At 41.7% G+C, this 15,428-nt stretch overlaps 1 protein-coding gene across 2 annotated transcripts in view; it reads right to left on the reverse strand.

Annotated features, from left to right (window-relative positions):
* Nucleotides 1-15,428, reverse strand: part of pappaa (pregnancy-associated plasma protein A, pappalysin 1a) — a 117,349-nt gene that overhangs the window by 64,150 nt on the left and 37,771 nt on the right. For both annotated transcript variants that reach the window (XM_049604391.1, XM_049604389.1), the window contains exons 8-10: nt 10,765-10,893; nt 10,545-10,636; nt 6,602-6,798 (exon numbers count right to left, since the gene is read on the reverse strand). In XM_049604391.1, the coding sequence (XP_049460348.1) occupies nt 6,602-6,798; nt 10,545-10,636; nt 10,765-10,893 (418 nt within the window). The remainder of the gene's footprint in view (nt 1-6,601; nt 6,799-10,544; nt 10,637-10,764; nt 10,894-15,428) is intronic.

Raw genomic sequence — 15,428 nt, forward strand, 5'->3', positions numbered from 1 at the left:
TATTGCAAAAATGAAACCATTTTCTGAATTGACACCGCTATGATTGAGGTTTGGTTAAGTTTAGGAACAAAAATGACTCGGTAAGGGTTAGGGCAGGAAACCAATCTTGGCTTCTAGTAGAAAACCAGAATGTATAAATGGTGGTCTCCCATGTCAAAGTCAGACACTTTGTTGACCAATCCACCACCCTGTCTTCCTTCCTTTGTGGACTTTGTGGCTTTATAATGTCACACTATTAAAATCTCTGCTCAAATCATTTGTAATTACTGTGGCTGCTAGACTGTGCCGTCCCTTGACAAACTTGTAATTTTTGGGCATTATTATTTATTCCGGCAATTTTGTTGGGAGCACCATCTTCTCTATTAGGTTGATCGTAATGCAGAAAACAAAGGTTAAGATATTGTAACCCTAGTTCTATTAGCACTAGAGAATGCATACTCGTGAGTTGTACTTCCCATAGAGTCAAATAGAAGGCAGAGCCTGTGTAAGATAGAACAACAGGTATGAACATCGTACAAACTGACCCTTCTTTAAGTCCTGTCCTCAAATGCAGATCTTCTAGCCATAGACTCTCAGGCAATCCCTTCAGATTTTCTTCATTTTCGGGCTGGTTTTGAAGATTTCAAGCTAGTTGTGGTTAAACGTGGTGACTGAGGGATGGGTAAGTATAATACTTGTTACCTGGAGAGGTTAGAAGTAGATATATATTACATTTATCCATTATACTTTGTAAGTAAGTTAGCTCTATATGCTACGCTGGCTACGAAAGGTATACCAAATGGATAAACATGCTATGTTTGCTGCATGTGAAGAAAGAGCTACTCTGCCACAGGAAAGATGTAGCTCCTAAATTTTATTGTCTTCTGTCATGTTGCCAGGTGATATGGTAGTTCATTTTCACACTGTGATCCTTAAGCTTTAGCTTCTATCTTTGTCTTTTTAACCTGTTTTTGCTGCAGAGTCAGTTTGATATCCTGGATATATCAATTGAAGGCATATTGCGGATCCTTCTGTCTGCTTCGCTTTGACATTATGTTTTCATTATTCCAAAAAATTAGACAATATTTCTTAAAGGAGTGTGCTTACTGACAGTGGTCTCCATGCTAGCTTGAACAGCTCCATAGACCATCAGCGGCAAAAAACAAAAGCGCAGGGCTAGGCAAAGGGTCAATTGCTTTTGGCATTTGTATATTCAGTGAATTCTGTTCAACAAATATTACATAGAAAATGGCTCTGGTTCATTTTCAATTTCTTTTGTCAGATTTAGGAAATTAGGTTATATCTTTTGGGAGAATGACGCTCATTCCTCCAGCAGGGATCCAGAGATTCTGAGAAGCCAAGGAGCACTGAAGCTGTTCTAGTGGCTTGTGGTGGCCCAGAATCTTACTAAGACACTTAACATTGGTTTGCTTTGTACACTCCCTTTGCACTTACAACCTCTTTCTGGGCTTCAGTTTTCCTCCCCCCTTTGTATCCGTCTTTTTCTCTCACACATGAACACACACACAGACACCAGCACAGACACAGGCACTAGAAGGACAATAATGGTACATATTGTGGGATGGATGCTAGTGGTTAACCAGACACTAACTTCAGCAGAGAACTTTACTGTCATTTTGGCTTTGTGCCGTGGTAATGACATAGTCTTGGGAGTGTGGTTGGCTGAGATCAAAGGGCTTCTCAAAGTGCCAAAGTCCTCAACAAAAAAATGACAGCTGACCCCCCCACCCCCATATCTCTATTATACCATGTCAAGCATAGGGATCTTGGTGTACTTACATAGTGTCATGGTCATTGTGACTTCACTTACTGTAAGTTTACTATACAGGAAATGGGTGAGTGACAAAGAGACAGAGAGTGTGCTGTAACCACATCGTGAATTCTATTTAACCCAAGAGCCATTCCAACAGCAGCTTAGCTCCTGGCAGGGTCACCCTAAAGCTATTTATGCATGGTCACTCAACGCTCTCAACAGTTGTTTCTTGTGAAACGATGCTATGTCGCAACATGCTTCACATTTATACCTCTGTGACTTCAAGTAGAAGGAGAAATAAATTATTAAAATGATTAAGAAGAGTTATGCTGTGGCACAATTAACCTTTCCTACCCTCCAGGTTCTGGCAAGGCTAAAGTTTATTCACTTTATTCATGTGTCATACAAATGACAACATTGTCTGGCTTTTCTGACAGCCTTGGTTGCCTTGAAGTAATGAGTAATTCCATGCCAATGAGCTATCCAGAGACACTGTATGAAAGGCAGCAATGTTACAAAATGGCCAAAATGATCTTGTCACCATCTGCAAAATGCAAGCAGTAGCATTTTTCTGCTTTACATTGCTGAGTAAGTCCAAGCTGATGTCGAACTGTTTCAACAAACATCACTCAGTACGTTTACATGCACAGCTTAATCGAGCTATGCTCAAAATTCGATTGTGGCGTCTAATCGAACTTCTGTCCTTGTCCCAGTTTACAAGCAACTGAGAAAATTGAATTACTGACGGGAACATGTCCTCCTCCTCAACACTAGGTGGCGATATGTGTCGTTTCAGCAGGTTAATACGCCCCCCTTTCCGGTTGACCTATTACGTCACTTAATAATAAACAACTGGAGTCAGGTGGCGGACCGGCATTTTCGAACAACAGCGAGATGGATGATTGTACAGCTTTGTTCATCTCGTACGTAATGTACGCGTTACTGATTGTGCAGATAAGGTGCACGCTATCCTTCGTTGTCATGGTGATATCGAGAGGCAGACAAGAACGCCGTATGCTGTTGGAGGGCTACAGCAATAGCATGTCTTGTCTGTTCCGGGGTCATACGCCAGCGCGGGGGGTGTGGAGCATGCGCACATGCATTGTCTAGTTTATCTCCGATTACGGCGTATACATGCCGGAGAAAATCGAATTCCAATCGCATTATCTGGGTGTCTTAATCGGAGTTGGAGAACTCTGATATTAGTCGGAGTAACGCGTTTACATGCACTTCAGTTGTCCAGTTATAGTCGGATTAAGGCAATAATTTGTTTTTTTCAAGTGGCATGTAAACGTACTGACTGATATAGCCATCCTATAGATTCTCATGAATTCAGTAGAACGGGTCCTGATATGACACACAAAAGCAAGAAAATATAAAGGTAATTACTGTACATTGTCTCCACTAGACTCACACCAGCATTAATTCTTGTAGACCAATTCATTCCTTAGAAATAACTCCAGAAATCTGTTGTCCCTAAAATACTGCACTATATCCTTACATACTATCCCTAATGGTATGCAGACTGGACTTAGTCTTAGCAATCATTGATCTGTTACCCACAGAGGGCATACTTCTTTTTCACATAGCAACATGTGTTCCAACACAACAGAAGTCAACTCAATGTCAGGGTACAGCAAGTTCTCACCAAAGCTAAGATTTGTACCAACACAATGAGGTTACTTCATGAGTTCACTTCAAACTCATTTTCCAAGTCAAATATAAAGTGCTCAAGAAGTAATGTATTCAGAGTTGTCTCCCTTGAATACAGAAAATAAGCCCTGCACCCCAGCAGCAGTTATCATTTCTCAATCCTCACCATTTTAATACCGATGACAGTCATCTCAAAGTTGCCAAGCAATTTACTTCCCCAACAGCTCCAAATCCCTGTCAAGGGCAATACTGGATGTGGGTCTGTATCAGCAAAGCCACAGTGCTTTTGGCACACTACGTTGCTCAGAAAGATTACATCAAAATCTCAACAAAGATTGTAGATCAACAGTATACCATAAGTGACTATACAGCTCTCAGATGAAATGTTCGCATCCCCTTCCACCAATGGATCAAGGTCACCCAGGAAAATCAAACCCCTTATGTAAACAATCGGCAGCAAGCTGAGAAAACTAGAACAAAGTGCTCTTGATAGGGAATGTGATCCAGATGCCTAAAACATGACAATCCATTGGGCACTCTATAAGCTGATTCTGGTTGGCACTGAGAGCGACTTTCGGCAGACACAGCAATTAAAATACCAGATGCAAGACATCACTAAAGGCTTCTTTAAAATAGGTAACATCTTCAGTAACATTGTCTGCTACTGATCAGCCACTGTGGTGTTTTATATGTTGCTCTAACGTGGCCACATTTAAACTGAATCCATGAACAAAGGCAATCCCACAGCCTGGTCTTCATCTCCAGAACCAATCCTCACATGCTTCATCTGTGGCATGAGCCTCCAGGACAGTCGCCATAGCCACATGCATGCAATTGCACAATTGCTTCGGAGCAAAGCCTGTACGGGAATCTCGACTCAGTTATTTGAGGCCATGTTATGTTATCTTTGTTTTCCAAGGGACTACCATAAGCAAACAAGTGTGCACAACTGTGTGTGCATTTTGTGCGAGCAGATTTTTTTTTGTTTGTGTGCACACATGCTCCACGCTGCAAGGACGCAGTGTAATCAAAGTTCATTTGGAGTTGAAGAGATGGCATTTGATGCTGCTGTAGTGCATGTTACTAGAGTGGGAAAATAAATGTCAGTCATTACATCAACATGTACTGATGTTGGTGAGGGGAATGGGCTTTGAGGACACAATTTGTGATGTAACAGTGTACCTACAAGCTTTGCACCTCACAAGGTGAGAGAACATACAGAGTGAAAATGAGGGCCAGAGAGAGATAGCGACAAGACTGTTGTGTTTTGTTAACCTGTGTTTGCATATTTTCCACACACGCACATGCACTTGGGTGTCCACACAGAGTGGACAGTCAGTGGCCTTGTAATGAGGTGATCTCATCACATATGATCCTCAGGGAACAGTGTGTTCTCTACAGTAAAAGTGCTTATTGTATGAACATGTGTCCTTCACAGCAGAAATCCTTTATTTAATGGTTGTATGGACATGTTCCACTGGTGTCTCATTCCTCTCAGAGAATAAACCATCTGCAATGTTGTTGGTTGGAACACATGCTCGGACAGAAGTGGTGCCACATAAATATCAAATGCATTAAATGGTGTCGATTAAACTCCTACTTTTGTTTGGGTAAGTCCATGCCAAAGTGTTCTTGAGCAAGGCACCTGACCACAGCTGTTCAAGAAGACCCAGTTCATTGGCCTTGTAAAATGCATCATCAGCAGTGGGAACAAGCTCTACAGCCAACATCACCGCTTCCAACATCACACACATGCCTCAGAAGAGAGCACTGCCAGCATAGAGGCATGAGGCCGAAGAACAAAAAGTTTCTCCTTTGTACTGGGTTAAAGCATCTATGAGCATACAGTTTAACGATGTATACTGATGTCGCTCATAAAGGGACAATTCACCCATCTTCTTACCTATAGTGCTGTTTATCAATGTAAGAGTGTTCTGGTGTGAGTTGCTGAGTGCTGGAGATATTGACCATAGAGATGTCTGCCTTCTCTCTAATATAATGGAACTATATGGCACTTGGCTTGTGGTGCTCAACACGACAAAAAATACATTCACAACACTCAACAGCAATGTTGTGAGCAGTTTCATGTTAGAACTATTTTCTTTCTACCAAACTACACATGCTAGTCGTATCACCACGCAGAGGGAAGCATGCATCTACTCATGGATGAGAGGCTTGTGTTTATAACAGAGCATGTAAAACAATAATAGCTAGCTCACGGTAACTTGCAGTATCGAACTATTAGTTGTCATGTTACAGCTCAGACAAGGAGGACGCCATTAGTGTTCACGGGCGCCATATAGTTCCATTATATTGGAAAGAATCATCTCTACAGCCGATATTTCTAACACTCAGCAACTCACACAAAAACAATCTAGATTGATAAATAGCACGACAGGTATGATGAAAAATAAATATGCATTTTTTATTTTTGCGTGAACTGTCCCTTTAACATCAAAGAAAGATACAGCAGGCTGCTTCCTTTAATATTTGGTTTAAACAACAAATACCCTGAAAGCCATCAAGAAACTGGACGATAATAAAGTTAAAATGATGAAGAAGGTTTTAAAGTTGATACTATACTTCAACAACATGCCTTAGTTTTGTCTCTCCATATAAGGGAGAGGGGATTAAATAGGATTCAGCCACATGCGCTTTTATGTGTCTGAAGCGTTGTGTGTGTATGTGCGTACATGAATGTATGCCTCGCCTTAATGTTTTGGCCAATCAGCCCCTCTCTGCGTTGCGACAGCAACAGATCAATGCTTCCACCGAGCCTACGTGGAATCGATGGCTTCTTCTCTCGTCTTCAATAAGCATTACTTTAATGAGAGCGGCAAACTTCTGCATCCACCCTGGGAGACATCTAATTAAATGTCCCAATCTCTAAAATTACTCAGCTGGCAAACAAGCAAAATTAGTTGTTTTTTCTGTAAGTGTATTGCAGACATTGAGGCTTCATTGTCATCATTGTGGATGAGACAGCAATAGCACCAAATCATCAATGAATCAAAGACTATACTGCATGATGGAGTGATGGGGGAATCTGTTTGTAGTGATCCAATTTGTTTAATATCAGATCAGGACTCTAAAATTGTCTGGTTGCTTCTAATGTGTAATAATCACAAAGATGAAGGCATGTTTTAGAAAAATCCATCCAAAACGTCATAAATAACACAAACTGGATGACCTTACCTTTGTAACAGCAGGGTACCCAGCAGTCACTTCTCCAGAGCAGTAGGGCTTCTCCTCATGTGAAACTTCAACAGTGGAGGCCCACTGGTCGAGGAAACCACTGGGGGTGTAAAGGCCACAGTCTCTCACACCTGTCTCACGCTCAAAGTCCTCACACACCCCATCGCCATCGTAGTAGTAGCACATGCTTGGCTCCTCTGCAGGTGAACAGACAACAGAACAAAAAGCTGCAGTTTCAAATTGATACTTATCTGTGTTTTATCTCTATTGTGCTTTTTCCATAAGGTGAGGTGTGAGTACAGCTAAAATTTTATTTTAAAACAGATTCTACATATCCTCCGCCACCACCCCACTTTTCCTTGTCTTGCATGTTATAAAATGTACAGAGCCATACAGGTGAGGTTTTACACACTTTTAGCTTTCCTTCTCTCATCCTTTTGGTTTTTTAGAACACATGTACTCCAGATCCTTTGGGATCTAACCTTATCTCTTATTTTGGAAGGTGATGAGAGGACTGGATAAAGATGGGGGAGGAAGGTGCGGGATAAAAGGTGCATGGAAAAAGGAGGGTGAATTATTGAGTGTGTAAGGAGCTACAAAAACAGAGGGAAAACATGTTCATGTCAAAAGGAAACAAACAAGAAGGCATGAAAGAAGGAGAGCAATATAACAAGAGCGACAAACACAGAGAGAGGAGGGGACTTGGGGGGGAACCAGACAAAGTCAAGAGGTAAAGAAAGATACAGCCGTAATTTTTACAGACATCCCACCCGGAGTTAAGGTCTGGAACTGGAAGCTTATGGACTGGAGGAGAGGGGAGCAGAGCAGGGAGGCTGCCTGGGCCTCATTGCTCTCAGCTCTCAGCTAAAGCAGTGTCAGCCGGTGGGGTTCCAGTTAGGGGGAAAGGCGGCATTCTGTGCCAAGTTGGCCGGGGCCTCCTCCTTGAAATTCCAGCCCTCTCCAGCAAAGCCAAAAACTCAAGTCAGTTCTGTGCTCTGGCAATGGTGAAACGAGGGGCTACTGAGGGGGCATACAGAATACACTCCCGCCACTCACTCAGCAGGAGCAGAGGCGAGGAAGAAGGGAAGGAGCGAGACATGAGGAAGCTCAAACAGTGGCTTGTGAAAGCTGCACAAGTAATAGGTAGAGTGTGAGCTAAAGAGAGAAGGGGGGGAGGGGGGGGGATGGAAAAGGAGACAGAAAAAGGGTATTGCTACAGCATTTGAAGTTGGACAGGGGTAGAATAAACAGATAACGGAAAAAGTGGAAAGGTGATTGAGTGCAAGGGCAAAAAGAAGAGAGCCCTACAGCTTGAAAAAAAAGGACAGCGATGAGATGAACAAAGATGGATAGAGACAGAGAAAAGAAAGGTCCCGAGGCTGTCAGAGCAAGCTATACCTGCTTTTTTTATGTTAGTTGTTTTCAAGACAGCACCCCAAGCTACACTGTCAACATGTCAAAGTGGGGCAATCTGACCTTCAAAACCTTTGCTTTTGTGATAGCAGGAATATAAGAATATGGCTTTTAAAAATCAGATTGCATTTCCTTTATGTTTTATCTGCACCTGTGTTTACCATGGCTCGGAGCCCTGTTGAAACATAACCACTGGGATTGTAACACCAGGTGGGGTCATGTGAAAAGAATGATTTTCGATTTCGTCAATTCCAGATATAATTCGACTCAATCGTGTGAATAGCCTATTAAAGCTCATCCAGACTGTAGCGCCCTGGCCCTGTTGTATACTTAGTGTCAATTTTCCATCCAACTCTCTCATTCACTATCCAACACACTGACAAGCAGGCACTCTCTCACACATACAGACAGATGGACAGAAGGTCCCATCATTATAGTGTCAGATTTCTGTGCAAAACTACAACTATGTCAGACAGTGTTGGACACACACACACACACACACACACACACACACAAACACACACATACACACACCCCTGAGTGCTGCAGTTGGTGGAAAAACAGCCCAGCCAACGCAGTCATCCAGCAATCTGACAGGGATTAAGTGGCCACTTCACAGAGGCTCACACATGTGTGTGCATGCATGCATGTACTGTACATGCACACACACACACATACAATCACAACAGGGGGGCGAAATGATTGTCTACAGCAGGAGAACTGGACAGGAAACCATCCATCTATTCATAAAACAAAACAACGTAGGAGATGCCAGTCACTCAACTATGTAAAATAAGATGACTCACCCTTTAAGAAAATAATGATTTCCAGATCTTTTTTTATTTTTTTTTTCAACAGGAGGTCAAAGTGATTATGATATCTAATGGCGTTTTTATTCTTTTGAGAAACGCATGAAGTACTTGCATAGAAGACGCCCAGATATTAAATCTGTTCATTCACAAAGTCAGCCTGTGGGTCCCATCGAAAACTTTCTATTTTGTGAAATAATACATAGTAACCGCAATAAACACAGACTTGATAAATGTCACATGTACATGTCTTTTAAACTCATTTTTGGCCAGTACAATATGTCTAAGCTTCAGTCAACATCATTAAAATAATCGACATACTTTATGTACACACAGCCCAGTTGCCAGGAGAAAATGTGAAAATGTTGTCATTGTAGATTTCTGCAACCATGAATACATAACATTTGGACATTACACAAGTATTATATCAATGTTTCTAAAGAGATGTAGTATATGGGCTGACTTTGTAAGCAGGAGTTGGAGGGAATGGTGGATAGCGGGACACCTAGGCAAGATTCCTGCCAAACTGCAGACCACTGTTTGAGACCAACAACAAAAAAAAAAACGGTTGTGATTCAGCGAGTCATTGCTGTGTTTCAAGAGGCTTTTTAAGGCACCAAATGATGGTGTTTTATACTGACCTGTCTCTGTTTTTCCATCAGGGATAGTGGCTTGTTGCTTTTACAGAGACATCGCTATGTTAACTGTCAGAATAATTTGGATAGTGGCTTGAAAAGTGTTCCCAGCAGGGTTTTTGCCCCCAAAGTTGGGTATTTTAAGCCAAAACATTATCTTTTCCTAACCGTAACTATGACATAACTAAATGGGTTTTTTGCCTAAACTTAACCACATGTTAGCCAAAGCATGGTCAAGATGTAAACTTTTAACTTATCCTAACAATGTGCAAATGTGATGTATCCATGGTTTACAGAAACATACAATGGCAAAAAATTTGCCTGGGGATTGGGCTGGTACACATTACACTTGAATAAATGTGCGAGATACAGTTTGTGATACAGTATCTCATGACCAGTTTTTCTGGGGTGGCTGTGGATCACATGCCGAGGGGGTCGTTCACCAATTGGAAGATTAGCCGCACGATCCACAGCTCCTCCTGTCTGCATGTCGAAGTATCCTTTGGCAAGATATTACACCCCAAATTGCTCGCGATGGCTGTGCCAACGGTGTCTGAGAACATGTGAATGGTTACCAAGTAGCAGGTGGCACCATGTATGGTAGCCTTGGCCAGTAGTGTGTGAATGGGTGTATGTGACATGTAGTGTAAAAGCATTTTGAGTGGTCAGAAGACTAGAAAAGTGCTCTCCAAGAGTGCAGTCCATTTCCCTTTTTTCCTCCCCATTTTTTAAATAACTTTCTTTTCTCTGGAAATAAATCAAAACAATCCAACTCCTAATGAGTTATGTATTTTATTTTCCTTTTTCCAAACTGTGCAAGCTCTAGATATGTTTCACAAGCATATTTCACAAGCGATGCCTTGCAACAGGCCATACAGGGTCACTCCTTCACAGCTGCAGTATGCATCACAACTGCATCGTTCTACTAGTGGTAATGAGCAGATCTGCTTGAGAAGTTGATCAAGGGTGCACTTAAGGTAAAGTAACTCTCCTATTTCAAGTATTTTTTTTTCTCAACAGCAATCCAGAGAAAGAAACCAATGACTGCACTTAAACCTTGATGATACCTTTGTCCATATGACTTACCAATGCAGTTGAAGAAGGGCTCCTTCTTGCACTGACTGGAGCAGCCATCCCCATTCATAGAGTTCATATCATCACATTCCTCTCCTTTGGAACTAAAATAGCAGAATGAGGTACTTAGAAAAAATCCACACATGCACACTGCCAGACTCATAAATACCAACTGAATCACATCAGGAGTAAAGCTGAGTTTTCTGAAAATAAGAATATGGGCGCCTGTTACCTCTGGATGCGTCCATCTCCACAGTACGGTGCCCCCAGGTCGTGCACCAAAGGTGGGGAGGGCTCACTCTCACTCCGGCCGGAGATGGTTTGGACCTGGTAGGTATACACAATGTGTGGTGCCACATCCCTGCAAAAAGAGGTAAAGGTCATAGTAAGTCCACATATTTCAGGATAACATGAAGCCTCGAAGAAATGCCTGATTAAAAAAATCACATATAAAGAAAGGAGAAAGAGCAACTGAGAAAGATTCTTGGACCAGGCCTGCGGAGAACGGGTCGATAGGGCTACTGCTCTGTTTGCTAGTGTGTGTGTTGTAGCAATCTTCAGGTATCTCAAGTACCACTAGCACATCACAAATTAGAACATCTGTCTTAGTACACACTTCCACACATCTACCTATCCAGTCACTGCGTTTAAGCGATTTGGGTCCAGCTTTGTTTTGTTTCCTCACCACAGTGATTCAAGGAGCCATCATGATGAATACACAATGGACAGGAGAAATATTGGGGGGCTACTCACTTTGCCGGTGTAAGTCGCCATGATGGTTTCTTGAGTCACCATGATAAGGAAGTCTGAAAAAAAAGTCTGAAAGGAAAAAAACATAAATGAGAAAACTAAAACCATAAACGAAAAAAAAATCAAAGCTGTAAATGAGAAACCGTAAGCAAAGCAACAAAACAAAACTCGAGGAAAGAAAACTGTAAGTAAAAAAACAACACAAGTGCAAAGTGAGGGTGCTGTCATGACATTAGCCGTCTTGTTTTATTATTTTACTCTTGCTTTTTCTCTCTGAATTTTTGTTTGCCTTTACATGTTGCCATCGAGTCTAATCATTTCTGTAGGATCTGCTCACTGGTGCCTGTGAGCCGGTGATCAAATAAATGACACACATCATGGGTCACGTCAGACTCGTCAAAAAAAAAAAACTGATGTCAGTCGCCTGTTTTATGAAAACACTTTGTTTCATCTGACTTTCTTAACTGGAAATGAAGCTAAGAACAGAAGTTTGAAGATAAACATGTAAAGGCAAGCAAATAATTTGAGAGGTTGTGTATTTATTTATCTAGTCTGACTATTTAAAGCAATTTGAGAAAAAAAAACAGTATAACTGATTTTCGCATCAGCACTCTCATTTGCAGCTGTTGTTTACAGTTTTCTTTCCGTCTTGACTTTTTTCCCCTTTTGCTTATAGTTTTGGTTTCTCATTTGTAGTTTTGATTTGTCGCTTATGGTCTTGGTTTCTCCTTTATGGTTTTCTTTTTTGGCTTTCAGAGTTTTTGACCTTACCTTTTGTGTGCGTGTGTGTGTGTACTTGTACATGCACACAGTGAGGACCAAAAAACTTATTTTAGCAACAGAGAGGGGACATTTTTGCAAAGTGAGGACATTTTGGCCGGTCCTCAGTTTTTTAAAGGCCTGCTTGAGGGTTAAGGCTTAGTTTTAGGGTTCAGGTTAGAATTGGGGTAAGGGTAAGGGTTCAGTTTAGGCATTTAGTTGTGATGGTTAAGGTCAGGGTAAGGGACTTGGGAACGCATTCTGTCAGTGAGGTCCTCACGAGGATAGGAATACAAGAATATCTGTGTGTGGGGGTGTGTGTCTGTGTATAAGATAGATGACCAAGGTTAAGACATTATTTCCTTACATTCTAATTCAGATTCAGACATTCACTGATACTAACAATAAATGTTACTTCCCATGTTTTTTGTGAATTCTATATGCATTGACTGTTGTCTGAAGGTTGTCCTGCACACGACATAGTTTCCATTTGTTGTGTCACTGTAATTTTGTTTGGTCTGAATGGCATGCGATGACTATGTTAGATGACTAATACAGATCCACTTGGCTCCCTTGCCTATAACAGACTTGTTAATTGAAAATTGAAATAGATAAAAAACATGGTTGTGCTGTTTATTACAGTGTTATGTTCAAGGACATGATGTGCTCATCCTGGAAAATACAGTTTGATGGACCATTCTAAATACTACATAAACAAATAATTACTTAGCATTAAGTTCAAGCAAAATCAGACAGAAAAATGTACATTTTAAAAGTAAAACACACTATAAAGAAAAAGAGTGATTGTGTTCTCTATGTTATTCAATGCATAAGGGGATAGGGATGCATGATTGTACAGTTATGGCTAGTATTGGGTAAGTGCAGGGTTAAAATTAGGAATATGGTTGGAGAGCAACATCAGTAAATGAGGACCGATAGGTTAGCTTATAGATCATTTCATGTGGACTATCAAGTAGGCCTAGTATAGGTCTAATTTTGGAATGCCCTCTGCAATGTTGTACATGCAGTGACAAGCATGTATGGATACTGTACAGCTCACATGAGCACCAGGGCATATATGGATTCATATGCCCATTACACAAAGCAACTCAGACAAATACAAATACATGCTGGCACACATACGCGCAATACCTTTGTTCTTAGTAACACACTGCCAGCCAACTGTATGGCCTTTAAACTTAAACAACAGTACACAGGCATGAACCACTATTTCCACTGCTGCCAAATAATCCCCAGTGTGACAGCAATGCAGCCCAAGCAGCAAACATTGCCACAGAGGTTTCACCCGAGGCCAGAGATAAAGTCAGCAATCAAACCACAAAAGAGTGTGAGTGATGTGCAGGGAGGCTGTAACTTTTTATGAGCTCTAAGTCAAACCATTCTGTTTAACATTTAAGTCCACTAATCACAGCGTTGGTGGTTTGATCCCTGGCTCCTCCTGTCCACAAGTGTCCTTGGGCAAGACAGTGAACCCCAAGTGTGGGTGAATGAGAGGCATTTACCATTTATTACCTCCGACAAGGAAGTTATGTTGTCGGTTTGGTTTGTTTGTTTGTCTGTTTGTCAGCAGGATTACGGAAAAACTAGTGGCCTGATTTTCATCGAGCTTGGTGAAAGGATGTAGAATGGGCCAACCTGTAATCCTCTGGGGTAGCCTACATACAGTACAGGCCAAAAGTTTGGACACACCTTCTCATTCAATGCATTTTCTTTATTTTCATGACTATTTACATTGTAGATTCTCACTGAAGGCATCAAAACTATGAATGAACACATGTGGAGTTATGTACTTAACAAAAAAAAAAAAAGGTGAAATAACTGAAAACATGTTTTATATTCTACTTTCTTCAAAATAGCCCTTTGCTCTGATTACTGCTTTGCACACTCTTGGCATTCTCTCCATGAGCTTCAAGAGGTAGTCACCTGAAATGGTTTCCACTTCACAGGTGTGCCTTATCAGGGTTAATTAGTGGAATTTCTTGCTTTATCAATGGGGTTGGGACCATCAGTTGTGTTGTGCAGAAGTCAGGTTAATACACAGCCGACAGCCCTATTGGACAACTGTTAAAATTCATATTATGGCAAGAACCAATCAGCTAACTAAAGAAAAACGAGTGGCCATCATTACTTTAAGAAATGAAGGTCAGTCAGTCCGGAAAATTGCAAAAACTTTAAATGTGTCCCCAAGTGGAGTCGCAAAAACCATCAAGCGCTACAACGAAACTGGCACACATGAGGACCGACCCAGGAAAGGAAGACCAAGAGTCACCTCTGCTTCTGAGGATAAGTTCATCTGAGTCACCAGCCTCAGAAATCGCAAGTTAGCAGCAGCTCAGATCAGAGACCAGATGAATGCCACACAGAGTTCTAGCAGCAGACCCATCTCTAGAACAACTGTTAAGAGGAGACTGCGCGAATCAGGCCTTCATGGTCAAATAGCTGCTAGGAAACCACTGCTAAGGAGAGGCAACAAGCAGAAGAGATTTGTTTGGGCCAAGAAACACAAGGAATGGACATTAGACCAGTGGAAATCTGTGCTTTGGTCTGATGAGTCCAAATTTGAGATCTTTGGTTCCAACCGCCGTGTCTTTGTGAGACGAGAGAAAAGGTGAACGGATGGATTCCACATGCCTGGTTCCCACTGTGAAGCATGGAGGAGGAGGTGTGATGGTGTGGGGGTGTTTTGCTGGTGACACTGTTGGGGATTTATTCAAAATTGAAGGCACACTGAACCAGCATGGCTACCACAGCATCCTGCAGCGACATGCCATCCCATCCGCTGGCGTTAGTTGGACGATCATTTATTTTTCAACAGGACAATGACCCCAAACACACCTCCAGGCTGTGTAAGGGCTATTTGACCAAGAAGGAGAGTGATGGAGTGCTGCGGCAGATGACCTGGCCTCCACAGTCACCGGACCTGAACCCAGTCGAGATGGTTTGGGGTGAGCTGGACCGCAGAGTGAAGGCAAAGGAGGCCAACAAGTGCTAAACACCTCTGGGAACTCCTTCAAGACTGTTGGAAAACCATTTCAGGTGACTACCTCTTGAAGCTCATGGAGAGAATGCCAAGAGTGTGCAAAGCAGTAATCAGAGCAAAGGGTGGCTATTTTGAAGAAAGTAGAATATAAAACATGTTTTCAGTTATTTCACCTTTTTTTGTTAAGTACATAACTCCACATGTGTTCATTCATAGTTTTGATGCCTTCAGTGAGAATCTACAATGTAAATAGTCATGAAAATAAAGAAAACGTATTGAATGAGAAGGTGTGTCCAAACTTTTGGCCTGTACTGTACATGGAGAACTTGTTTGACATAATTCTAGTAGTTTGGGAACTATATCCAGACATATAGTGGTTGCACTTG

This window comes from Epinephelus fuscoguttatus, linkage group LG18 (genome assembly GCF_011397635.1).
Source record: "Epinephelus fuscoguttatus linkage group LG18, E.fuscoguttatus.final_Chr_v1".
NCBI classification, from domain to species: Eukaryota; Metazoa; Chordata; class Actinopteri; order Perciformes; family Serranidae; genus Epinephelus; species Epinephelus fuscoguttatus.